Source organism: Tamandua tetradactyla, chromosome 8 (assembly GCF_023851605.1).
Source record: "Tamandua tetradactyla isolate mTamTet1 chromosome 8, mTamTet1.pri, whole genome shotgun sequence".
Lineage (NCBI taxonomy): Eukaryota > Metazoa > Chordata > Mammalia > Pilosa > Myrmecophagidae > Tamandua > Tamandua tetradactyla.
This window is the reverse complement of record NC_135334.1, coordinates 48,583,945-48,609,790: the sequence shown is the minus strand read 5'-3', so window position 1 is coordinate 48,609,790 and position 25,846 is coordinate 48,583,945. Positions and strand designations below refer to the sequence as shown.

At 42.0% G+C, this 25,846-nt stretch overlaps 1 protein-coding gene across 2 annotated transcripts; it reads right to left on the bottom strand.

Moving 5' to 3' along the window:
- Positions 1–1,233: 1,233 nt before the first annotated feature.
- On the bottom strand, positions 1,234–25,546 carry GPR83 (G protein-coupled receptor 83). 2 transcript variants are annotated; one of them, XM_077112059.1, is made up of 4 exons: positions 25,160–25,546; positions 20,746–20,871; positions 4,079–4,212; positions 1,234–2,118 (listed from the first exon to the last, which is right to left on the bottom strand). In XM_077112059.1, the coding sequence occupies exons 1-4, from the start codon at positions 25,544–25,546 to the stop codon at positions 1,494–1,496; spliced, it is 1,272 nt and encodes a 423-aa protein (XP_076968174.1). In that variant the 3' UTR covers positions 1,234–1,493. The 2 variants fall into 2 exon arrangements, with proteins under 2 accessions (XP_076968174.1, XP_076968175.1); XM_077112060.1 differs by lacking the exon at positions 20,746–20,871.
- Between the last annotated feature and the right edge of the window lie 300 nt (positions 25,547–25,846).

Genomic DNA, 25,846 nt, shown 5'->3' with positions numbered 1-25,846 from the left:
CCCCGACCATGGTCTGCTTTCATGTTCTATTAGGGCAGAAAGAAGGCTACAGCCTGCCTGAGAGCAGTTTAGGTGAATTAAGCTCGATCCTGCCTGTCATGTCTCTCTTCTGGGTGACTCAATGAATTGATCAGGACCAGATGGAAAGTGATGAAAACATTCCCTCTCCAGAATGAGATTTCTCTGGCAACTTGGGTACTTAAGGAATATCACCACCATCCCAGAAGTTTCTGTAAATGAAAGGTGAGGCCTTGACAACCTAGCCTTCAAGGCCATGTTGATGGTAGTCTTCTTTCAGGAATGGATTTAAAGATGCCTTATTTTTCAGACAACACAGAGAAATGGTCTGTCTAGACAGCTTAGGAAGATGAGGTATCTAAGCACAATTATTTCCAGCACTTCAGAAAGCCTGTTCCCTTATCTCCTTTGAAAAGCAGAACAATTTTTCACCTCCTTTTGTTTCTAGATGATTGCAAAAGAGAAGAAATTCTGCTTTCTGGCTGAGTTTTGTCCCCTGGTTCATCCCGATGGCCACCATCTGAGGAGGGGTACTTCAGCCAGGCCCTTCCGACACCATACCCAGTAGGTCTAGATCTGTCAGACCTAGATGGTCGTTACCTTGGGTTCCTCTCCCACCTCTCCCTCCAACTCTTCTGGTGGACCCTAGTCTTGGGAGAAGAGCTCTGCCATGCTCGTTTCCTGCTATCATTGCAATCGAAATAGAAAACTGCAATTTAGAATGAAAAAATAAAGCACACACACAAGTAGAGAAAAAGTTGCAAATAAATTCACAGCCCATATTACGAGTAATATGCCATTATCACAAGTTGGTGGGATAAGGCAGTGATTTTTATTTTCTTCTTTATATTTTTCTGAATTCTTTCAAGTCCTAATTATTTCTTCTGGTAGGAAAAATGCAGTAATTTTTCTGTTTCAGGAACACAAATTGGTTCCTTCTTCTCTTGCCCATGGTCAGGCCAAAGCAGGCTCATGATTCATCCTGGTCCACCTACTTAAGAAAGACAGGAAATCTCAGCACCAGCTAATTTTTCACTGGCCAATGAACCTTTTTAAAAAGCAGAGTTGTGCATATCTGGGTGTACCACACCCAAAGTATGACTCAGGGTTCTTTTATAGATGCTCAGCGGTAGGGAGAGTTGTACCCCAAGCCAGTTGCCTGACAGTTGGAGCAATAAATGACTCAGCACCCATCTGGGCTAAAGTTGTCCTCAGTTCTCTTGCTGTGATCTGCTTCACAGCATTTCTTAGACTATAATACTTAAACACGTATCTGGTTAGTAGTTGCCTTTCAGTTTTCAAACCAAATGGGGCTAAGAAGCTGGGCAGATTTTTCTAGAAATTTGAGAGGCCTATCGCTTCTGCATGACTTGTTTCCAGCACTGTTTCAGGGTGAGAGAACTGGCCATTTCTTCAGGCTTTTTTCCAACCTCAGCTGGAGACAGATCCCTCCTCCTGCCTCTTTCCAACCTCCTCTAGCTTACTGCCACAATGGGCTCCACAGAGGACAGGTCTGTCTTCCCAGACTGCAGGTGGGAAGAGGGCAGGAGGTTATTGGCTAGTGGAGCTCTCTGGTCATTGTTTTTCTCTGTCCATGCCACCCTGAAGGCAGGAACCGGGGAAGGCAGCCTGTCCTCCTGAGACTTGGACAGCCTTTGGCACATGTTCAGAAGCGCCTTCAGCTCAACCCTGAAGTTCTCATTGAGCCAGCAGTAGATGAAGGGGTTGTAGCAGGTGCTGCTCATGGCAAACCAGTGGAAGGCGAAGTAGATGGCGTTGTTGGTGCGGATGACCTTGCTGGACAGGAGGAGGACATAGCAGTTGAGGGGGAACCAGCAGAGGGCAAAGAGGCCCACCACCAGCATAAGCATCTTGATGGTCTTCTTCTTCTTGCGCCGCAGGGCGAGGTACTGCTCAGTGGTCACGTCGCCGATCGCGTTGCACAGCCACAGCTTCTTGGCCACACGGGCATAGGCCACAGAGATGATGAGGAGGGGCAGGATGTACAGCAGGATGAAGGTGGCCAAGTCCAGGTACTTCCAGAAGAGGTCAGCTGGCTCAGGGAAGTCTGGCAGGCACAGGGAGCGGACAATGTCCTCACTGGGCAGGAGAGACAGAGAGAGAGAAAGAGAAAGGCAAGTGTGGGAAGGTCCCATCCCAAGAAGCACTGGGCTCTCCCTTCCTCCCTTCAGTGGGCTCCTGGTATATCCTTCTGTTAGAGCATTTTCTATGCTGTAGTCTAACCATCTGACTCTATCTCTGGCTCTTTAAAGAAAAAAAATTTGACTTGAATCTCTCTGTGTCCTTGTATGATTCCTGGCCCATAGCTAAGACCCTATAACTATTTGTTGAGTGAATAAATAAATCACTAATGTTCTTGGTCTTTGAACTAATTCATGTTTGGAGTGCCATGGATTCATGAAATACTGGGATTCCCCATTGTACTACCCTTTCCAATTCCAGAGGGGAAAACTAAGGAATGGGGCAAAGAAATGGCAGGCTTTGAGAATGTGAGTGACAAAGCCTGAATTAATCCATTATTCCTACCTTCTGCCACCTATACAATAAGTATTTATTTTATATGACATGAATCTGCAGTCCTCTTCAACTTCTTAGGGATGTCCATGTGGCTTATTTATTGCTTGTTATTTGTGTTGGTGGCCACTACCACTGAAAGTAAGAGAAAACTCTCTTTACACACATGCACACTCACACTCCTTCATGTGTAAAGGCAAACAGGGAGTCCAAATGTTGAGGATCTGGGTATTTAATTCGTTCCAATATCCTAGAACTCATGGAGGGGCTCTTGTAAAGTATCTGGAACCGGCCTTCAGCACTTCAGGGTTTACGTCACAGGGGGTGCATGCATGTGTGTGTGTGCGTGTGTGTGTGTGTGTTTCAGGCAGGGCAGTCTATGGCTGCTAGAGGAGAACTGGCAGTACATGGCCAGGTTCCCTCAGCTTCCCTTTGCCAGTCTGGAGTGCCAGCAAGTAACTGCTGACACGTAGAGACACTGAAGACACTTCACCCAGATTCACAGGAGGCAGAGTAGCTGGGAGTCTTCCTAGTCTGTAGAGCCCTGGAACTAAGGGCTCAGAGATGGAGGAAATTTTAAGCTCCCTTATTTCAGGCAGGGAAAACTCTGCGTTGTCATTTACACTCCAGAACTTGCTGGGGGCTGGGCTGCAGTTTCACCTGAGACCCTAGCCTGCCTTGCCTCGCCCCTTCCTTGTCCTGCTTGCCATTTCTTCACCTTCTACTTCTGGGAGCACTTCCTTGCACACCGTGCCTTCATCTCAGTGGCTGCTTCTAAGGAACCCTAGCTAAAACAACTACAAAATGACGAAAGTTGCTCTATGATCACTCATTCATCCATTCATTCACCCAGTAAATATGTATGGAGGGCATACTATGTGGAGATAGAAGACTTGGTGCTGGGGACACAGGGTAGCAAAATCAGAAACGAGGCCAGCTGTCCCCAAACTTTCAGTGTGACAGGGATGATCACCTTTAATGAACCAGTAGCAAATAAGTGCTTAAAGATAACATGAGTGCTTTGAAACACATTTCCATTCTATGAAAGAATAATAAAGAACTCTGAACCAGAATGGAGGGGGAGAGCTAGAGAGTCCTGCCTCAGATACACACCTACATGCATATTTCTGTTTGTAGGTTGTGTGACATTGCTCATTGTAAACGAGACCATGATGATGTCAAATCTCGGGCTATGTGAGCACAGGCCTGTAGTGACAGAAGCTGTTATCTGTTGCTTTGCCCTCGCAGAGAAACTGGAAAGAGAATAAGTAGGAAGTTGTGAAGAAGAGAACAAAAGAGAAAGTAGAAAAAAATCAAGCGGACAGATATAGACCAGGATCCGATATGGATCGGGAGGCAGGTAACTCACAAGCAGCATCACTCCTGGAAGCCTGAGGTATGGATTCAGAGGGGGCTTGGCTTTGCCTTTGTCAAGGTCCCAACCAATGCTTAACTCGGGAAAGAAGCAAGCAACAAGTGCCTCCAAGACCCCAGGCTGCTCCCCACTGGTTGATCAGGATCTCACCTGTACTTGAAGGTAAATAATTTCTGGCAGATAGCGTGTGGGAGTGAGAAGAACGTAGCCATGGTCCAGATGACAGCAATGGAGATGATGCCTTTTGTGATTGAGATCCGGGGTTTTAACGGATGCATAATGACCTGGAACACAAGCAAACAGTGTCCGAGGCTGAAGGGGTTTTGAAGCAAATGAGAACTCTGCACGACACAGCACACTTGTCACTATCCTGCCAGGCAGGTCCTGTTTGCTCCAGCACCCCCTCACATCCATTACTGAGCCCCTGAGCTGCACCCTGGAGCTGCAGGGGGTTCCAGGCCTGCCCTGCCCCATAGCCCACCTCCTGGGACAGAAAGCATCATCTGGGCTCACAGAATTGAGGCAGTTCAAATGCTTCTTGCAGCCAGATCCAGGCAGAAGCAGGGCACGGGGAGAGAACTAGGAAGGGTCTTCTTACCCAGCACCCACACAAAAGCTTCCCACAAGCCCAAGGTCAGCCCTCACCTTGGGATCTGACCTCGCCTTCCCATGTTCCAGACCCCCTAGGTTCTGAAGTGCTCTGAGAGGGTCTGAGGGTGATACACACGGAGGAGGCTCCCTCATCACTTATCATGGGAAGCTGCATTGACACTTATTTGGAGGTTCACAACACCATTTATGAAAGCTGGGACTAAAATTGCAATGGGGTCCAGCTTTCACATGTCTATTCTTTTTTTTTTTTTCTGTTCACCTCCTCTCTTTATTTATTTTTAATTTATTTTGCATTATCAAACCAAAACACCATACAAACATGAACATTCTTGACAAACAAACATTCCATATATGGTGTACAATGAATGGCTCACAATATCATCGCATAGTAGTATATTCATCACCATGATTATTTTTTAGAACATTTGTACCACTCCAGAAAAAGAAATAAAAAGAAAAAAGAAAAAAATTAAAAAATACCATACCCCTAGCCCCTCCCTCTCATTGACTACTAGTATTTCCATCTACTCAATAAATTTTAAACTTTGTTCTCCCTATTTTTCTTCTGTACCCCTTACCACTCCCTTTCATTGTTCATTAGTATTTCAATCTACTCAATTTATTTTAAATTTATTCCCCCCTATTATTTATTTTTAATCCATAATTTTTACTTATCTGTCAATATCACACAAAAAAGGAACATCAGACACAAGGTTTTCACAATCATATAGTCATGTTGCAAAAGCTATTATTATTATTACGTTCATCTTCAAGAAACATGGCTACTAGAACACAGCTCTGCAGTTTCAGGCACTTCCCTCTACCCTCTCTAATACACCTTAAACTAAAATGCCTAAGAATAACCTCCAGGATAACCTCTCGACTGTGTCTGAAATCTCTCAGCCACTGACACTTTATTCTGTCTCATTTCTCTCTTTCCCCTTTCAGTCGAGAAGGTTTTCTCAATCCTTTAATGCTGAGTCCCAGCTCATTCTAGGATTTCTGTACCATGTTGGCAGGGAGGTTTACGCCCCTGGGAGTCATGTCCCACGTAGAAAAGGGAGAGTGGTGAGTTTGCTTGCCATGTTGGCCACATCTGAGCAAAAAAATAGGCCACATCTGAACAACAAAAGAGGTGACTCTTAGGCCTAATTTAAACTGGCTTAGCTTATCCTTTGCGGGGTTAAGTTTCATATGAACAAATCCCAGGATTGGGGGATCAGCCTATTGCTTTGGTTGTCCCCACTACTTGTGAGAATATCAAGAATTCTCTACTTGGGGAAGTTGAATTTTCCCTCTTTCTCACCATTCCCCCAAGGGGACTTTGCAAATACTTTTTTATTCACAGTTCAAATCACTCTGGGATTTATCGGGGCATCACTCTGGACAAACCTACAAAATCTTATGCCCTACTCAAGGTTCCATGCACTTATGGCATTCAATTAAGCTGTCCACATAAGTTATATTAGGAACTGCACTAGTCAAAATAAAAATTTTGTACCAAATAAACACTTCTGCTTTAGTCTCACACATAAATTAAAATTTTAAAATATTAATTACCATCTATTTTCAACACCCTGCAGTATTCACATTCCTTTGTTCTTCCTCATGCAAAAACATTTAAAAATTTGTACATTTAGTCACTATCATTGTACACTCCAGGCATTCCTACATTATACCTTCTCAGTCTTTATTGTCCATCTTTCCTTCTGGATTCATTTGTGCCTCCAGCCCTCTTCCCTCTATCATTCTCACATTCAGCTTCATTTAGTGCACTAACATTGTTTACAGTTAAGTAGTATTGTGCTATCCATTTCTGAATATTTACAATCAGTCCTGTTGCATAATCTGTATTCCTTCAGCTCCAATTACCCCAAATCTACCCTATTTCTATCTCTTGTTGGCCTCTGTTCTTAACTGAAATACTTCAAGTTCATTCATTAATGTTAGTTCATATCAGTGACATCATACAGTATTTGTCCTTTTGTTTCTGGCTAATTTCACTCAACATAATGTCCTCAAGGTCCATCCACGTTGTTACATGCTTCACGACTTTATTCTGTCTTACAGCTGTGTAATATTCTATCATATGTATATACCACAGCTTGTTTAGCCTCTCATCTGTTGATGGACATTTGGGTGGCTTCCTTCTCTTGGCAATTGTAAATAATGCTGCTATAAACATTGGTGTGCAAATGTCTCTGTTCTTGCCCTCATGTCCTCTGAATAGAAACCTAGCAATAGTACTGCTGGATCATACGACAATTCTATACTTAGCTTCCTGAGTAACCACCAAACTGCCTTCCACAGCAGTTGTACTATTTTACTTTCCCACCAACAGTGGAAAGTGTGCCTCTTTCTCCACATCCTCTCCAGTACTTTTCATTTTCTGTTTTATTGATAACGGTCATTCTGGTGGGTATGAGACGATACCTAATTCTGGTTTTGATTTGCAATTCCCTAATAGCCAGGGAACTTGAGTATCTTTTCATGCGCCTTTAGCCTTTGTATTTCCTCTTCTGAGAATTGTCTGTTCATGCCTTTTGCCCATTTTATAATTGGGTTGTTTGCCTTTTCATTGCTGAGTTGAACAATTTCTTTATATACTCTGGATTCTAGACTCAACTATCATTTACAAATATTGTCTCCTATTGTGGAGGCTGTCTTTTTACTTTCTTGACAAAGTTCGTTGATGCACAAAAATGTTAATTTTGAGGAGTTCCCATTTATCTATTTCATTCTTCAATGCTTGTGCTTTGGGTAGAAGATCCAGGAAACCGCCTCCAATTAAAAGATTTATTAGAGGAGAGGGGGCCAAGATGGCGGCTTAGTAAGGTATGCACATCTTAGTTCCTCCTCCAGAGCAACTACTAGGTGACCAGAAACAGTGTAGAACAGCTCCCAGGGCCACGTCAGAGACCGGACACACAGCGTATCCCAGTCTGGACTGGCTGGACCGTCTGCGAGACTCCACTGCGGTGAGCTCCCAAAGCGGCGTGCGCTTCCCCGGGCCACGGCGGCTGGCGGCCGGCGCCCCTCCCTCCCTCCTTCCTGGACCAGCTGAGAGTCTCGGAGAGGCAAGATTCACAAGCCGTGGCGGCCGGTGCCCCTCTTTTGCAGGCGGCTTCCCGGGCCGGCTACGAGTATCGGATCAGCGGGCTCCCCAAGACGTGGCCGGTGCCCCTCCCCCGCGGGGGGCTTCCTGGTCCGGCGGCGGGTCTCGGATCGGTGAGTTCTCCGGGCCGCAGCGGCTGGCAACCAGTGCCCCTCCCCCACAGGCGGCTTCCCAGTCCGGCAGCAAGTCTCGGATCGGTGAGTTCCCCGGGCAGCGGCGGCCGGCGACCAGTGCCCCTCCCCCATAGGTGGCTGCCCGGAGGGAGAGGAGGGAGTTTCCGACAGTGGCAGGGACTGGGTCCAACCAAACACCAATAGTGGCATTAATAAAGGAGCCACAACAGCTTTTGCTGGTGGGACCCGCAGACAGACAAGCGCCACATACTGGGCAGGATAAAAAAAAAAAAAAAAAAAAAAAAAAACAGAGCCCAGAGAATTCACAGGAAAATCTTTCAACCTGCTGGGTCTCACACTCAGGGAAATCCGATTAAATGTCCAGACGCCAGCAAAAAATAACAAATCACACCAGGAAAATTGAAGATATGGCCCAGTCAAAGGAACAAACCAATAGTTCAAATGAGATACAGGAGCTGAGACAACTAATTCTGAATATACGAACAGAAATGGAAAAACTCTTCAAAAACCAAATCAATAAATTGAGGGAGGACATGAAGAAGGCAAGGGATGAACAAAAAGAAGAAATGGAAAGTCTGAAAAAACAAATCACAGAACTTATGGGAATGAAAGATACAGTAGAAGAGATGAAAAAAATAATGGAAACCTACAATGGTAGATTTCAAGAGACAGAGGCTAGAATTAGTGAACTGGAGGATGGAACATCTGAAATCCAAAAAGAAACAAAAACTATAGGGAAAAGAATGGAAAAATTTGAGCAGGGGCTCAGGGAATTGAATGATAATATGAAGCGCACAAATATACGTGTTGTGGGTGTCCCGGAAGGAGAAGAAAAGGGAGAAGGAGAAGAAAAACTAATGGAAGAAATTATCCCTGAAAATTTCCCAACTCTTATGAAAGACCTAAAATTACAGATCCAAGAAGTGCAGCGCACCCCAAAGAGAATAGATCCAAATAGGCGTTCTCCAAGACATTTACTAGTTAGAATGTCAGAGGTCAAAGAGAAAGAGAGGATCTTGAAAGCAGCAAGAGAAAAACAATCTATCACATACAAGGGAAACCCAATAAGACTATGTGTAGATTTCTCAGCAGAAACCATGGAAGCTAGAAGATAGTGGGATGATATATTTAAATTACTAAAAGAGAAAAACTGCCAACCAAGAATTCTATATCCAGCAAAATTGTCCTTCAAAAATGAGGGAGAAATTAAAACATTTTCAGACAAAAAGTCACTGAGAGAATTTGTGACCAAGAGACCAGCTCTGTAAGAAATACTAAAGGGAGCACTAGAGTCAGATACAAAAAGACAGAAGAGAGAGGTGTGGAGAAGAGTGTAGAAAGAAGGAAAATTAGATATGATATATATAATACAAAAGGCAAAATGGTAGAGGAAAGTATTACCCAAACAGTAATAACACTAAATGTTAATGGACTGAATTCCCTAATCAAAAGACATAGACTGGCAGAATGGATTAAAAAACAGGATCCTTCTATATGCTGTCCACAGGAAACACATCTTAGACCCAAAGATAAACATAGGTTGAAAGTGAAAGGTTGGGAAAAGATATCTCATGCAAATAACAACCAGAAAAGAGCAGGAGTAGCTATAATAATATCCAACAAATTAGACTTCAAATGTAAAACAGTTAAAAGAGACAAAGAAGGATACTATCTACTAATAAAAGGAACAATTAAACAAGAAAACATAACAATCATAAATATTTACGCACCGAATAAGAATGCCCTAAAATACGTGAGGAAAACACTACAAATACCGAAAAGGGAAACAGACACATCTACCATAATAGCTGGAGACTTCAATTCCCTGCTCTCATCAATGGAAAGAACATCTAGACAAGGATCAATAAAGAAAAAGAGAATTTGAATATTACAATAAATGAGCTAGACTTAACAGACATTTATAGGACATTACACCCCACAACAGCAGGATGCACCTTTTTCTCAAGTGCTCATGAATCATTCTCAGAGATAGACCATATGCTGGGTCACAAAGTAAGTCTCAACAAATTTAAAAAGATTGAAATCATACACAACACTTTCTTGGATCATAAAGGAATGAAGTTGGAAATCAATAATAGGCAGAGTGCCAGAAAATTCACAAATACGTGGAGGCTCAACAACACACTCTTAAACAACCAGTGGGTCAAGGAAGAAACTACAAGAGAAATTAGTAAATATCTCGAGGCGAATGAAAATGAAAACACAACATATCAAAACCTATGGGATGCAGCAAAGGCAGTGCTAAGAGGGAAATTTATTGCCCTAAATGCCTATATCAAAAAAGAAGAAAGGGCAAAAATTCGGGAATTAACTGTCCACTTGGAAGAACTGGAGAAAGAACAGCAAATTAACCCCAAAGCAAGCAAAAGGAAAGAAATAACAAAGATTAGAGCAGAAATAAATGAAATTGAGAACATGAAAACAATAGAGAAAATCAATAAGACCAGAAGTTGGTTCTATGAGAAAATCAACAAGATTGATGAGCCCTTAGCAAGACTGACAAAAAGAAGAAGAGAGAGGACGTAAATAAATAGGATCAGAAATGGAAGAGGAGACATAACCACTGACCTCACAGAAATAAAGGAGGTAATAACAGGATACTATGAACAACTTTATGCTAATAAATACAACAATGTAGAGGAAATGGACAAGTTCCTAGAAAGACATGAACAACCAACTTTGACTCAAGAAGAAATAGATGACCTCAACAAACTAATCGCAAGTAAAGAAATTGAATCAGTCATTCAAAAGCTTCCCAAAAAGAAAAGTCCAGGACCAGACGGCTTCACATGTGAATTCTACCAAACATTCCAGAAAGAATTAGTACCAACCCTGCTCAAACTCTTCAAAAAAATTGAAGTGGAGGGAAAGCTACCTAATTCATTCTATGAAGCCAACATCACCCTCATACCAAAACCAGGCAAAGATATTAAAAAAAAAAAGAAAACTACAGACCAATCTCTCTAATGAATATAGATGCAAAAATTCTCAACAAAATTCTAGCAAATCGAATCCAGCAACACATTAAAAGAATTATACATCATGACCAAGTAGAATTCATCCCAGGTATGCAAGGATGGTTCAACATAAGAAAATCAATTAATGTAATACACCATATCAACAAATCAAAGCAGAAAAATCACATGATCATCTCAATTGATACAGAGAAGGCATTTGACAAGATTCAACATCCTTTCCTGTTGAAAACATTTCAAAGGATAGGAATACAAGGGAACCGCCTTAAAATGATAGAGGGAATATATGAAAAACCCACAGCTAATATCATCCTCAATGGGGAAAAATTGAAAACTTTCCCCCTAAGATCAGGAACAAGACAAGGATGTCCATTATCACCACTGTTATTCAGCATCGTGTTACAGGTTCTAGCCAGAGCAATTAGACAAGAAAAAGAAATACAAGGCATCAAAATTGGAAAAGAAGAAGTAAAACTATTACTGTTTGCAGATGATATGATACTATACATCAAAAACCCGGAAAAATCCACAGCAAAACTACTAGAGCTAATAAATGAGTACAGCAAAGTAGCAGGTTACAAGATCAACATTCAAAAATCTGTAGTGTTTCTATACACTAGCAATGAACAAGCTGAGGGGGAAATCAAGAAACGAATTCCATTTACAATTGCAACTAAAAGAATAAAATACTTAGGAATAAATTTAACTAAAGAGACAAAAGACCTATACAAAGAAAACTACAAAAAACTGTTAAAAGAAATCACAGAAGACCTAAATAGATGGAAGGGCATACCGTGTTCATGGATTGGAAGACTAAATATAGTTAAGATGTCAATTCTACCTAAATTTAATAATCTGATTTACAGATACAACGCAATACCAATCAAAATCCCAACAACTTATTTTTCAGAAATAGAAAAACCAATAAGCAAATTTATCTGGAAGGGCAGGGTGCCCCGAATTGCTAAAAGTATCTTGAGGAAAAAAAACGAAGCTGGAGGTCTCATGCTGCCTGACTTTAAGGCATATTATGAAGCCACAGTGGTCAAAACAGCATGGTACTGGCATAAAGATAGATATATCGACCAATAGAATTGAATAGAGTGCTCAGATATAGACCCTCTCATCTATGGAAATTTGATCTTTGATAAGGCAGTCAAGCCAACTCACCTGGGACAGAACAGTCTCTTCAATAAATGGTGCCTAGAGAACTGGATATCCATATGCGAAAGAATGAAAGAGGACCCATATCTCACACCCTATACAAAAGTTAACTCAAAATGGATCAAAGATCTAAACATTAGGTCTAAGACCATAAAACAGTTAGAGGAAAAGGTAGGGAGATATCTTATGAATCTTACAATGGGAGGCGGTTTATGGACCCTAAACCTAAAGCAAGAGCACTGAAGAAATAAATAAATAAATGGGAGCTCCTCAAAATTAAACACTTTTGTGCATCAAAGAACTTCATCAAGAAAGTAGAAAGACAGCCTACACAATGGGAGACAATATTTGGAAATGACATATCAGATAAAGGTCTAGTATCCAGAATTTATAAAGAGATTGTCCAACTCAACAACAAAAAGACAGCCAACCCAATTACAAAATGGGAAAAAGACTTGAACAGACACCTACCAGAAGAGGAAATACAAATGGCCAAAAGGCACATGAAGAGATGCTCAATGTCCCTGGCCATTAGAGAAATGCAAATCAAAACCACAATGAGATATCATCTCACACCCACCAGAATGGCCATTATCAACAAAACAAAAAATGACAAGTGCTGGAGAGGATGTGGAGAAAGAGACACACTTATCCACTGTTGGTGGGAATGTCAAATGATGCAACCACTGTGGAAGGCAGTTTGGCGGTTCCTCAAAAAGCTGAATATAGAATTGCCATACAACCCAGCAATACCATTGCTAGGTATCTACTCAGAGGACTTAAGGGCAAAGACACAAACGGACATTTGCACACCAATGTTTATAGCAGCATTATTTACAAATGCAAAGAGATGGAAACAGCCAAAATGTCCATCAACAGATGAGGGGCTAAACAAACTGTGGTATATACATACAATGGAATATTATGCAGCTTTAAGACAGAATAAACTTATGAAGCATGTAATAACATGGATGGACCTAGAGAACATTATGCTGAGTGAGACTAGCCAAAAACTAAAGGACAAATACTGTATGGTCCCACTGATGTGAACCGACATTACAGAATAAACTTGGAATATGTCATTGGTAACAGAGACCATCAGGAGAAAGAAATAGGGGAAGATAATGGGTAATTGGAGCTGAAGGGATACAGACTGTGCAACAAGACTGGATACAAAAACTCAGAAATGGACAGCACAATACTACCTAATTGTAATGTAATTATGTTAAAACACTGAATGAAGCTGCATCTGAGGTATAGTTTTTTAAAATTTTTTTATATTTTTTCCCCTCTATTATCATTTTATTTCTTTTTCTGTTGTCTTTCTATTTCTTTTTCTAAATTGATGCAAATATACTAAGAAACGAATATGCATCTATGTGATGATATGAAGAATTACTGATTGTATATGTAGAATGGAATGATTTCTAAATATTGTGTTAGTTAATTTTTTTAATTAATAAAAAAAAGATTTATTAGATATTTCCCTATATTTTCTTCTAAACGTTTTATGGTCTTAGATCTAATGTTTAGGTCTTTGATCCATTTTGAGTTAATGTTTGTATAGCACGTGAGATATGGATCCTCTTTCATTCTTTTGCATGTGGATAACCAGTTCTCCAGGCACCATTTATTGAAGAGACTGTTCTGTCCCAGGTGAGTTGGCTTGACTGCCTATTAAGGCATCATTCTGGACAAATGTACAAAAACTCATGCCCTAGTCAAGGCTCCATGTACTTACAGTGTTCAATTAAACTGTCCATATAAGTTATATTAGGAAATGCACTAGTCAAAATATAAATTTTGTATCAAATAAACATTTTTCACTTTAGTCTCACACATAAGTGAAAATATTAAAATATGAATCATAAAAGATCAATTGTCCATAGATGAGAGGGTCTATATCTGAACACTCTATTCGACTCCACTGGTCAGTATATCTATCTTTATGCCAGTACTATGCTTTTTTGACCACTGTAGCTTTGTAATACACCTTAAAGTCAGGTAGCATGAGACATCCAACTTCATTTTTTTTCTCAGGATTCGTTTTGCTATTCAGGGCACCCTGCCCTTCTAGATAAATTTGGTTATTGGTTTTTTTATTTCTGAAAAGTAAGTTTTGGGATTTTAATGGATACTGCATTGAACTGATGTATCACTTTAGGTAGAATTGACATCTTAACTATATTTAGTCTTCCAATCCATGAACACGGTATGCCCTCCCATTTACTTATGTCTTCTGTAATTTCTTTTAGCCATTTCTTGTAGTTTTCTTTGTATAGGTCTTTTGTATCCTTGGTTAAATATTTTATTCTTTTTGATGCAATTGTTAATGGAATTTTTTTCTTGATTTCTCCATCAGATTGCTCATTACTAGAATATAGAAACACTACAGATTTTTGAGTGTTGACCTTGTAACCTGCCACTTTGCTGTACTCATTTATTAGCTCTAGTAGTTTTGCTGTGGATTTTGGGGGGTTTTCAACATATACTATCATATCATCTGCAAACAGTGAGAGTTTTATTTCTTCCTTTCCAATTTTGATGTCTTTTATTTCTTTTTCTTGTCTGACTGCTCTGGCTAGAACTTCCAACACAATATTGAATAATAATGGTGACAGTGGACATCCTTGTCTTGCTCCTGATCTTAGGGGTAAAGTTTTCAGTTTTTCCCATTGAGGATGATGTTAGTTGTGGGTTTTTCATATATTCCCTTTATCATGTTGAGGAAGTTCCCTTTTATTCCTATTCTTTCAAGTTTTTTCAACAAGAAAGGATGTTTAATTTGTTCAAATACCTTTTCTGCATTGATCGAGATGATCATGGTTTCTCTGCTTTGATTTGTAGATATGGCGTATTGCATTAATTGATTTTATGTTGAACCATCCTTGCATACCTGGGATGAATCCTAATTGGTCATGGTGTATAATTCTTTTAATGTGCTGCTGGATTTGATCTGCAAGGATTTTGTTGAGGATTTATTTTATTTTTATTTTTTTTAACATGGGCAGGCACCGGGACTCAAACCCAGGTCCTCTGGCATGGCAGACAAGCATTCTTGCCTGCTGAGCCACCGTGGCCCACCCTGTTGAGGATTTTTGCATCATATTCATTAGAGAAATTGGTCTGTAATTTTCTTTTCTTATAATATCTTTGTCTGGTTTGGTATGAGGGTGATATTGGCTTCATAGAATGAGTTAGGTAGCTTTCTCTCCTCTTCAATTTTTTTGAAGAGTTTGAGCAGGATTGGTAATAATTCTTTCTTGAAAGTTTGGTAGAATTCACATGTGAAGCCATCTGGTCCTGGACTTTTGGGGGGGAGCTTCTTAATGACTAATTCAATTCTTTACTTGTGATTCATTTATTGAGGTCATCTATTTCTTCTTGAGTCAATGTTGGTTGTTCATGCCTTTCTAGGAAGTTGTCCATTTCATCCACAATGTCTAGTTTATTAGTATAAGGTTGTTCATAGTATCCTCTCATTACCTCTTTTATTTCTGCGGGGTCAGTGGTTATGTCTCCTCTTCCATTTCTGATTTTATGTATTTGTATCCTCCAAATTCTTCTTTTTGTCAATCTTGCTAAGGGTCCATAATTTTATTGATTTTCTCATAGAACCAACTTCTGGTTTTATTGATTTTCTCGGTTGCTTTTAGGTTTTCAATTTCATTTATTTCTGCTCTGATCTTCATTATTTCTTTCCTTTTGCTTGCTTTAGGGTTACTTTGCTGTTCTTTCTCTAGTTCTTCCAAGTGAACAGTTAATTCTTTGATTTCTGCTCTTTCTTCTTTACTGATACAGGCATTTAGGGCAATAAATTTCCCCTTAGCACTGCCTTTGCTGCATCCCATAAATTTTGATATGTTGTGTTTTCATTTTCATTTGTCTCAAGATCTTAACTGATTTCTCTTGTAATTTCTTCTTTGACCCACTGGTTGTTTAAGCGAGTGTTGTTAAGCCTTCACATATTTGTGAATTTTCTGGCCCTTTGCCTGCTGTTGATTTCCAACTTCATTCTTTTATGATCTGAGAAAGTATTTTGTGTGATTTCAATCTTTTTAAATTTACTGAGACTTGCTTTGTGACCCAGCATATGGTCTATCCTTGAGAATGATCTATGAGCACTTGAGAAAAAGGTGTATCCTGCTGTTGTGTGCTTGTAAATTATAGAACATTGTAATGTTCTATAAATGTCTGTTAAGTCTAGTTCATTTATTGATTATTCAAATTCTCTGTTTCTTTATTGATCCTCTGTCTAGATGTTCTGTCCATTGATGAGAGCAGGGAATTGAAGTCTCCAACTATTATGGTAGATGTGGCTATTTCTCTTTTCAGTGTTTGCCTCATGTATTTTAGAGCACTCTGGTTCAGTGCATACATATTTATGATTGTTATGTCTTATTGTTGAATTGTTCCTTTTATTAATACATAGTGTCTTTGTTTCTTTTAATTGTTTTACATTTGAAGTCTCTTTTGTTGGATATTAGTATAGCTATTCCTGTTCTTTTCTGACTGTTGGTAGCATGAAATATCTTTTCCAAACCTTTTACTTTCAACTTATGTTTATTCTTGGGTCTAAAATGTGCCTCCTGTAGACAGCACGTAGATGGGTCCTGTTTTTTCATCCAATCTGCCAGTCTATGTCTTTTGATTGGGGAGTTTAATCCATTAACATTTAGTGTTATTACTGTAAGGACATTATTTTCTTCTACCATTTTTTCTTTTGGATTTATATGTAATATCTAATTTTTCTTCTTTTTACCTTTACTGATAGTCCCCATTTCTACACTCTTCTCCACACCTCTCTCTGCTGACATTTCCTGTCTGTCTTTAGTGCTCCCTTTAGTATTTCTTGCAGAGTCAGTCTCTTGGTCACAAATTCTCTCAATTATTTTTTGCCTGAAAATGTTTTAATTTCCCCCTCATTTTTGAAGGACAGTTTTGCTGGATATAGAATTCATGGTTGGCAATTTTTCTCTTTTAGTATCTTAAATATATCATACCACTGTCTTCTCACCTCCATGATTTCTGCTGAGAAATCTATGCAGTCTTATTGGGCTTCTCTTGTGTGTGATGGATTGCTTTTTTCTTGTTGCTTTCAAAATTCTCTTTCTCTTGACATCTGACATTTTGATTAGCAAGTGTCTTGGAGTACGTCTATTTGGATCTATTTTGTTTGGGGTATGCTGCACTTCTTAGATCTGTAATTTTTAATCTTTCATAAGAATTGGGAAATTTTCAGTGATAATTTCCTTCATTAGTTTTTCTCCTCCTTTTCCCTTCTCTTCTCCTTCTGGGACACCCACAACACATATATTCATGCGCTTCATGTTGTCATTCAATTCCCTGAGTCCCTGCTCATATTTTTCCATTCTTTTCCCTATATATATTTTTTGCTTATCAGATTTCAGATGTCCTGCTCTCCAGTTCACTAATCCTATCTTCTGCCTCTTGAAATCTAACATTGTAGGTTTCCATTGTTTGTTTGTTTTTTTAATCTCTTCTACTGTGCCTTTCATTCCCATAAGGTCTCTGATTTGTTTTTTCAGGATTTTGATTTCCTCTTTTTGTTTGTCCCTTGCCTTCCTTATATTCTCCCTCAATTCACTGGTTTGATTTTTAATGAGATTTTCCATGTCTGTTCTAACATCCTGAATTAATTGTTTCAACTCCTGTATCTCATCTGAATTGCTGGCTTGTTCCTTTGACTGGGTCATATCTTCAATTTTCCTAGTATGATTCATTATATTTTGCTGGCATCTAGACAGTTAATTTCCTTAATTAGTTTATTCTGGAAATTGTTTTCACTTTTTTACCAAGGATTTTTTTACTGGCTGACTTTGTTGTCTATCTGTTCTTTGACATTCAGTTTAGCTTATTTTAGACCTCTAGCTTAGGTTTTCTTTAATGGATCAGAATTTTTCAGTTCTTCTTTTCTTGTTTCTTGCCCTGCCTGTATGGTGCTTTTTTTTTCTCCTTAGCAGGGTCTACTTAGGTATTAAAGACCTCAGTCATGTTTTCCCTGACCAGACTGGCCTCCTTTCAGGAGGAAAGAGTCACCTGCATCAGTTTTCCCTGAGGATAAGATCCAGCAGGTTGAAAGACTTTCCTATGTAGCCTCTAGACTGTGTTTTTCCTACCCTGCCTAGTATGTGGCACTTGTCTGCTGCAGGACCCACCAGCATAAAGTGATGTGGTACCTTTAACTACAGCAGACTCTCCCTGCTGGGATGTGGTTGAGACAGAGGAGAAGTTGTAGGTTGGCTTTAATTGCTTCAGTTTTCTAGACCCCAGGGTCTGAATTACTTGAGGGAGGGATCCACCTGAGCTGGGCCCCACCCCTCTCCTGGGAAAGGTACAGGCTCCAGGCAATTACTTCCTTTCACCTGACCAGTCTCTTTGTCTCTCAAACAAGCTTAATTCTGCCCTTGCCTGGGACAATTGGAGCCTGAGAAGCCTTACAGTTGTATGCAAAGAGAAGTCAAGCCATAGAAACATAGCCACAAGAAAGAAAAGAAAAAAATTCCTTTTCAAAGCAGGATCCCTCCCCCCTCATTCCTTGGGTTTGCCAATCAAGAGTTTAAGTTGGTACGTTGCTCTGTGTATCTCCAGGTTCTATGTGCCCCCTCCTTTCCTTCAAGGCCCAGACCTTTTCAGGTATTTTGTGCTGTCTGATCCAAAAACCTCTGTATTTTTTTTTTTTTTCTTTTTCCGTCAACCCTGCCCCCTCTGCACTGGGGCAAAAACCAGCAATTTCAACTTTTACTTGAGGTTCAGCTGAGCTGGGGGTCTATTTTTAGTAGCCAGAATTTGTTAGTTAATTTCACATTTGGAGCTTGGTTGAGCTCAGTCCCTTGCTGTTAGTAAAGTCTCTTTCCTTTTCCCTCCTGGAACCAGTCTGTGGGGGAGGGGCACCAGCCTCTGTGGCTTGGGGGCCTCATGGTTCTCAGTGGAATTACAGCTGGTCCGGCTTGTCCAGACTTGTGTACACTATGTGTCTGGTCACTGATGTGGCCCCAGCAGTTGTTCTGTACTGTTCCTGGCTATTTATTAGCTGCTCTGGAGGATAGGCTAAATTCCACACCTCACTAAGCCGCCATCTTGGACCTGTCCATGTCCTCTCTTTAGCTTACATGTCTATTCTAAAGCCAGTCTTATTGGTTTCAGGATGAAATGCATCTTGGAGTTGTTACTGTACATCAATCAATTGTACTAAATGTTTTACATAAAGACACAAGAATTCAAAAACTTCCTCGTTTTAAGGTTAGAATCATTATTTCTTGGAAAAAACATTTTGGGGTAGATGAGTCCAGGGTGAGGGAGAGAGGGGCCATAAAGAGCTTTGAGTGCCTCACCATGGCATTACAGAACACTTCGGTCATTCTGGCTAGGTCCTGAGGATTTCATTTTTTTCTCCCAAACTTGTCTCCCAACTTTTTCAAGTCTTTCTAGGAGAAGGTGACTGGGTTTTAGAGGTTGCTCAGCAAGGATCTCCCCTCTGGATTTGCCACCTTTGCCCCACTTTGGTTGCTGAAGGAATTCACAGCCTGGGTTGGAAGTCCTAAACATGGACTCTCTTGGCTTTGGAACAGGGCCCCATGTTTGGGTATATGTCACAGCAACAAGGTCAACGTGGACAAGATTGACTCCCCATTCCTCAGATCTCCCTTAGCCCCAAGGGTTAATTCTCAGTGTGTTAAAGGGAGGTATGCATAGGTCAGGTAAAATGATCCAGAACCCCTCTTATCAAATTAGGGAAGGTCAAGAAAAGACAGGAAATGTTTGCAGGCAAACTTTATGCATTTTTCATTAAAACATCGGCAACATAAATAAAATTGATTCAGAAAATGACAGTATTTCAAGGATAAAGAGATCTGAAGGCGTGTCTGGCCCAGTTTCCTAGTGATGCATGAATTCCCTCTAAAACATCATATCAAGTTATCATTCAGGCATTGCTTACCTGAGGCTGCTGAAATTATATACATTACCTTTCCAGACAGCTCTGTCCATCTTTGGATATTTTATTAGAAAGTTCTTCAAATTGAATTGCATCATTGGCTCTACACTTTTGAGGCTTTCTATTCCATGGCCCTTGTCTTCTTTTTTGGTGCTGTTCAGAATAAATCTCATTTCTCTTTGTCCTCGTGGTTGGCCCTTATGATACTGGCCTTGTAGACTCCCTAGAGTCTTCTCCAAGCAAGATTGCCTAACAATCAGAGCATGGGCTTGGAGCCAGTCAGCCCTCGGTCCTAATCCTAGCATTATCATTTGGGTGATCTTGGGAAGGCTACGCATGCAGTTTTCAGAACCTCCCTTCCTTGGGTTGGTTGAGTTAACATGTGCAAAGCACCTGGTGCAGCGCTGCCCTCCTCAGGCTGAGCACCTCAGTCATGCTTGGCTCTCCTCACCAGGAGAGCCCAAGTGCTTCTGACAGGTAAGGCAGTGCCCTGAACATGCCACCATCACACCCCAGACTCTTTTCCAGGGTGTTTTTTGTTTGTCACTTTCCAGGTCTGCTTTTCTACCCTCTAAACAAGCTCATTAATTTCTGAGACAGGAAATGCCAGCCATGAGTTTGTAACATCCAAAGTCTTCACTGGAACAACAAAATAAAAACTATTTTATTTGTAGTGCTTTAATTAGTATTCTTAATCAAGTGTTCATCATAGTTGATGAGAAGACAAGTATGCTAACTGAAAAATGGGCTAACACACCCTGCCTTGAGATCCCCTGGCAACCACCTGGAAAGCAAAATCAGAGAAGAAAGGGCAAAGTGTTGTGAGAAGGTGCCCTCACCTGGTGTCGGTCCACAGCTATGGCCGTCAGTGTCAGTGCTGAGACGTGCAGGGAGCAGTACTGGGCAAACCGGCTGATGTGGCACATGCCCTTCCCGAACACCCATGTGCTGTTCACAAAGCGGACCTGGAGATAAGCCCACAGCAGTCAGGAGACACATGGCCTTGACCTTGATGTCCACCCCCAGCATGCTGTAAGGTGGCCTCTTCCCTCTTTCCCCTTCCTCCTTTCTATGCCACTGAAATGGGTCACACATGATTTTCTCTAGCACTCTTTGTTCTCATTCATTTAACTAATTCAACAAATCCTGATGATGCTGCTAGGTTCAGACCCAGTGTGGGTACCAGGAGAGCTTGGGGAGAATTTGGCCTTTGGAGTCAGACTTCCCACTGCTAGTAGTTTCTAGCTGTGTGACCTTGGATGAGGAATATAACCTCTCTGAATGTCAATTTCCTCATCTGTGAAGAAAAGATTTAAAAACCTCTACCTTAAAGGTTTATTGTAAGAATTCTTTTTTTAAAGACTCTGTAAGAGGGTGGGACACAGTATCCCACATATTGTTAGAAAGCTGCCATTAGAAATAAATAGTAGCTATTTTTATGGGTAATAATAAAATTCATTCTAGGCCCACATGAAGTTCAGAGTAATGGGGGAGGCATACCTGAACACTCACACGGCTGTCCTGTGCTAGCATATCTTGGCTAAAGCAGGCCTTGCAATTCAACACCTGGGAAGGAGATACAAGGACCTGGATAGGGGTAGGGGTAGTGGGGGCATTGAGGGAGGGCAGGCTAATTTTTCTGGTGGAGCGAGAAGACAGGCTCATGAGATACCGTGGACTCTCAGAAGTCTTCATCTCACATCATCCAGGGCAATTTGCTCACTCAAATTAGGACCCTGAACAGTTCTGTGACTAATGCCCCAGGCCTGAGAGAGATCAAGCATGGATCCTGATTAAGGAGCTTCTAATCTGGGCAGAGGCGGACTCAAGGAACCTGAATGCAAGACAGAAAGTAATCAGTGTCCTGCAGAATATTGATTACTATCAAATCCCCAAATGAAGGGCAAAGGGGCCATGAGGTAAGGAACAGGGTGGAGGCAGAGACAGAGAGATGTTGAGGTGGAGCAAGCCAGCATGAAAATAGTAGAGCATAGCTGTTTACAGCATAGTTTTTGTCACTTATAGCTGTTACCTAAAGGAAGGCACTTAGGCCCTTTGAGCCTCACTTTCTTAATCTGTAGAATGAGGCTAACCCTTTCAATGGTTGCTATGAAAATCAAACAAGATAGATGATACATGAAAAGTAGTTATAAATGTGCCTAGTACACAGCAAGTAGTTAACACTGCTAATTGCTATTTGAGATAAGCTTTAAAGAATAAGTAGAATTTGCATTTGTTGGGAAGAGAACAAAGGACATCTGTACTGTATCAGAAATCCTGGGACCCATTTGGGGATTAAGGAGTGGATTCATTTGGCTACAGAGTGTGTGGAAGTCATGAGTGCCAAGTCTGGCCAGGTTATAAAACTAAGCCACCAGACCATGGACTATTTTTGGTAAGCAGGAAGGAGTCATTGAAGGCTTTTGAGGAGTCCAAGAACATTATAAGGCACGAAACCTTTAGGTGCTTGTGCTTCTCACCTCCCACGTTCAATCAATTACCAAATCCATTGAGTTCTGCCTCTAAAATGGTTTTAAATCCAATACCTCCTCTTCAATACCAAGACCAAGGCCCTAGTGGAGTTTACTGTCATCTTTCATCTGGACTATTACAGCCTCCTGATTGTATGCTTTCCCTGTTCTCCAGGATTGTCCCTTTTTAATTCAGCCTTTACTTTGCTGGCAGCAAAAATCGTATTATTGTCACTCTCCTGCTCAGAATCTTCTTTGACTCCCTGTAGCTATTAGGGCAAAGCCAGATCCTTAAAGGAGTATCAAGGACCATTCATGACCAGACCCAGCCCTCCTTCCAGTCCCTTCCACTTCTCCCCTCCCCTGTCCCACTCCTCTACTCTGCTTCCAGCCTCCCCTGCTCCAGCTACGTTGAACCACTTAAAGCTCCCTCAACACACCATGAACTTTGAGGTCCGTCTGCCTTTACTCTTTCCGGTCCTCTCTGCGCCGAGCATTCACCTCTACCTGTGAAACTTGCACTCACTAGGCCCAACTGAAATGTCCCATCCTGGTGGGACTCTGGAAGGTCAGAGCAAATGACCCCTTCCTTCAGGCTCCATCTCTGTGTGTGTGTTTCTATCACAGGAGCTATAAGCAAATGTTTTGCTTTTCTTTCAGTGGCTAGAGCTGGGCTCCATGCTAGTGTAACTGAGAAATTAGGATTTAAGGAACAATTGTGATTACCTAATCATATTCCTTTTTGCTTTCTGGGATATTGGAGTAGACAGAGGAGAGTACCTGAAATCCCTAAACTATAATTCAGCTGCCCTGACATCTGAAATGATTGTAAAAGCCCTTATTTTGTGCCTTTGTGACTGTACATGCTCTTACTCCTTTTATCCGGTCACTTTCTTGGAGGCCAAAGGCCCTAATGCTAATGAAGAATGTGAAGTCAGCCATTAACAGGTTTCAGCCCCAGACATCTGCAAACTGTATGGACTCCACCGTCCTTTTGGCTTACACCTTTAGCACTGAAGTGATAGCTCTGCCCCTCCTTTCAGCTTATGTCCTCCTATTGAAATAATAATGGTAACACTGTCTCCTTTTCTGCTTTGAACTTGTTATTTGAAATGACCTCATCTGATCTCTTGCTAAAATCCTTAAAAACCTTGAACCCCCTAAATTCAGGGAGACAGATTTTGGGATGCTAGGCCATCTGCTCTCCTACTATGCACCTAGTAATAAACTTTCTCTCTTTGAAACCTCAGTGTCTCTGGAATTGGTTATTGAGTACATTGGGCAAAAGAATCCATGGCCTTTTTCTGGTAACAAACAGTAGGAAGGCAGGATTCCTACCCACTCAGGGAGCCTGTGCTGAGCAGGCTGAAGGGTTAAAGATCCTCCCCCAGCGCTTTAACATTCCCTAACTGCCCTACATCGTGGAGATCTTAGGATTGGGGCAGTGAAAGGGGCCAGGTTCCAAGGTCAAGCTGCTTTGGATCTTTCTGGAGGGGCTGCTGGGTTGTCAGGGCCTTGACATCCCGGCGGCAGAGTTATAATTCTCTCAGCTCCAGTCTGACTTTGGGTCCATGGCTTTTGTGACTGCTGCAGAGCTAGTCTTGTAACCTGGTTCTGGGCAGCAGCACAAGGTCCATGCCTTGGGACCTTCCAGTCTCTGTCCTGGGCCATCCAGCCTCCCCCAGCATTGTAGATTCTTAAGAAACCAAGGGCATGTCAAGGAGATGCCATATAAGGAGGGGTCCATTTACGGGGCTACCCTTCAGGGCAGCTGGTAACCTAACACTCTCTACAGATAATTTCAATGGCTTTGATTTACTGCTCAATTATCAGACAATAAACAGGAAAAGGTTATTCCTTAGCAGCTGGCCGTAGACACTCATTGAGCCAATGCCTCCAGCTGTAGAAGCTCTGGCTGAAAAGGTGAGGGAGGAGTGGAGGCAAAGGGGGGAGAAGAGACAGAGAAACAAAAACATACTGACAGGAAGAGTCAGAAAGAGAGGAGAGGTAGAGACAGAGAGAAAGAGACACAGAAAAACTTGAGAGAGAGGAAAAATATTCATAAAATTATATAGAGAAAGCCCTGGGGGCCTCTTGAAGCCAGTTAAAAAAAAAAAGTACCCTACTTACACTTTGAACTCCCTTTTGATATGTTTTGAAATTTGCACTCCCACCAAGGCAGCTGACCCAAATAGCCAATCAAGCCACTGGTTGGTTATGTTTGACCCAATGCAAAATAAAGTCCACCTGCCCTAAGCCCATCCCTAAAAGATGAGCAAACCTTTGTCAATCAGTAGGATTCAAGCTAACTTCCTTTTTATGTCTGTAAAAGTCGTTTGCCATCCCTAGAACCATGAAGGGTCTTGCAAGTGATATGCCCTCCTTTGCTGCAGCAAAACTTTGGTCCCGGAAATAAAACGCTGTGGTCTGCAAACTCGGCCATGCTTTGTCTTCCGGCTACAGAGAGACAGAATTCCAGAGAGACTAATGTGAAGACTAAGGGCAAGAGAGGAAAACAGGAGAAAGTTGAGGTGATAAATTAGAGATGAGAGAGCAAGAGAACAACCAGACTAAGAAAGCTCAAAAAAGGGAGACAGAGGCCAGCAGACAGAGAAACAGTGGCGGGAGAGAGGCGCGCGCGCACCGAAGGACAGAGCGACAGGGGCAGAGAGGAGAAAGAGTGGGGAGATGAGAATGGGAGATGAGTGGGAGACCTGGACGGCGGAGCCCCCGTGATGCAGCCGAGCCCGGGGCGGACCGTGAGCCGCGCCTCCCGCCTTACCAAAGTGAAGGGGGTGTTGAGCAGTGTGATCATTATGTCGGCGACCGCTAGGTTGACAATGAAGAGGCTGGTGGCCGAGTGCATTCGCTGGTTCTTGAAGATGACATGACAGACCAGGACGTTCCCAAAGAGCGAGAAGACGATGATGAAGGAGTAAGCCACGATGAGCAGTGCTTTCACCGTGGGGTTCTGGGACTCGGCCCCATACCGCCTGCGCCCCACGAAGTTCTGCCAGTCCGAGAAGGTATAGTTGTTCCAGGAGAAGAAGTGCGAGGCGTTGGGTACGGCCAGGGCGGCTGCCAGGCTCTGGTTGTCTGCCCGGCCCTCGGGGCGCTCGGCGGCGCGCACCGAGTGGAGGAGGCAGAGCAGCAAGAAGGGAGGTACCATTTTTGCAGGAGCTGCTCCTCTCCAGGGACTCCGCCGTCCTGATCACCCCTCCGGACTTGGTGGGCAGATGGGTGCAGGGGTGCTGGGCTGCCCGGGGTGGGGCCGGGGGACTGGAGCACCCCGACAAAGCCGAGCGCTGCTCACAGCGTTCCAGCTCCCACTTCCACGCCGGACGCCGGCCCGCCGCCTGCCTCCAGCCGTCTCGGGATTTGTTTCAGCACTTGTATATCTCTGCTCCCACCAGGCTGCTAACGTGCGCCCTTGCCTATTGGGCAGCGCAGCGTCTCTCCCGGCGACGGT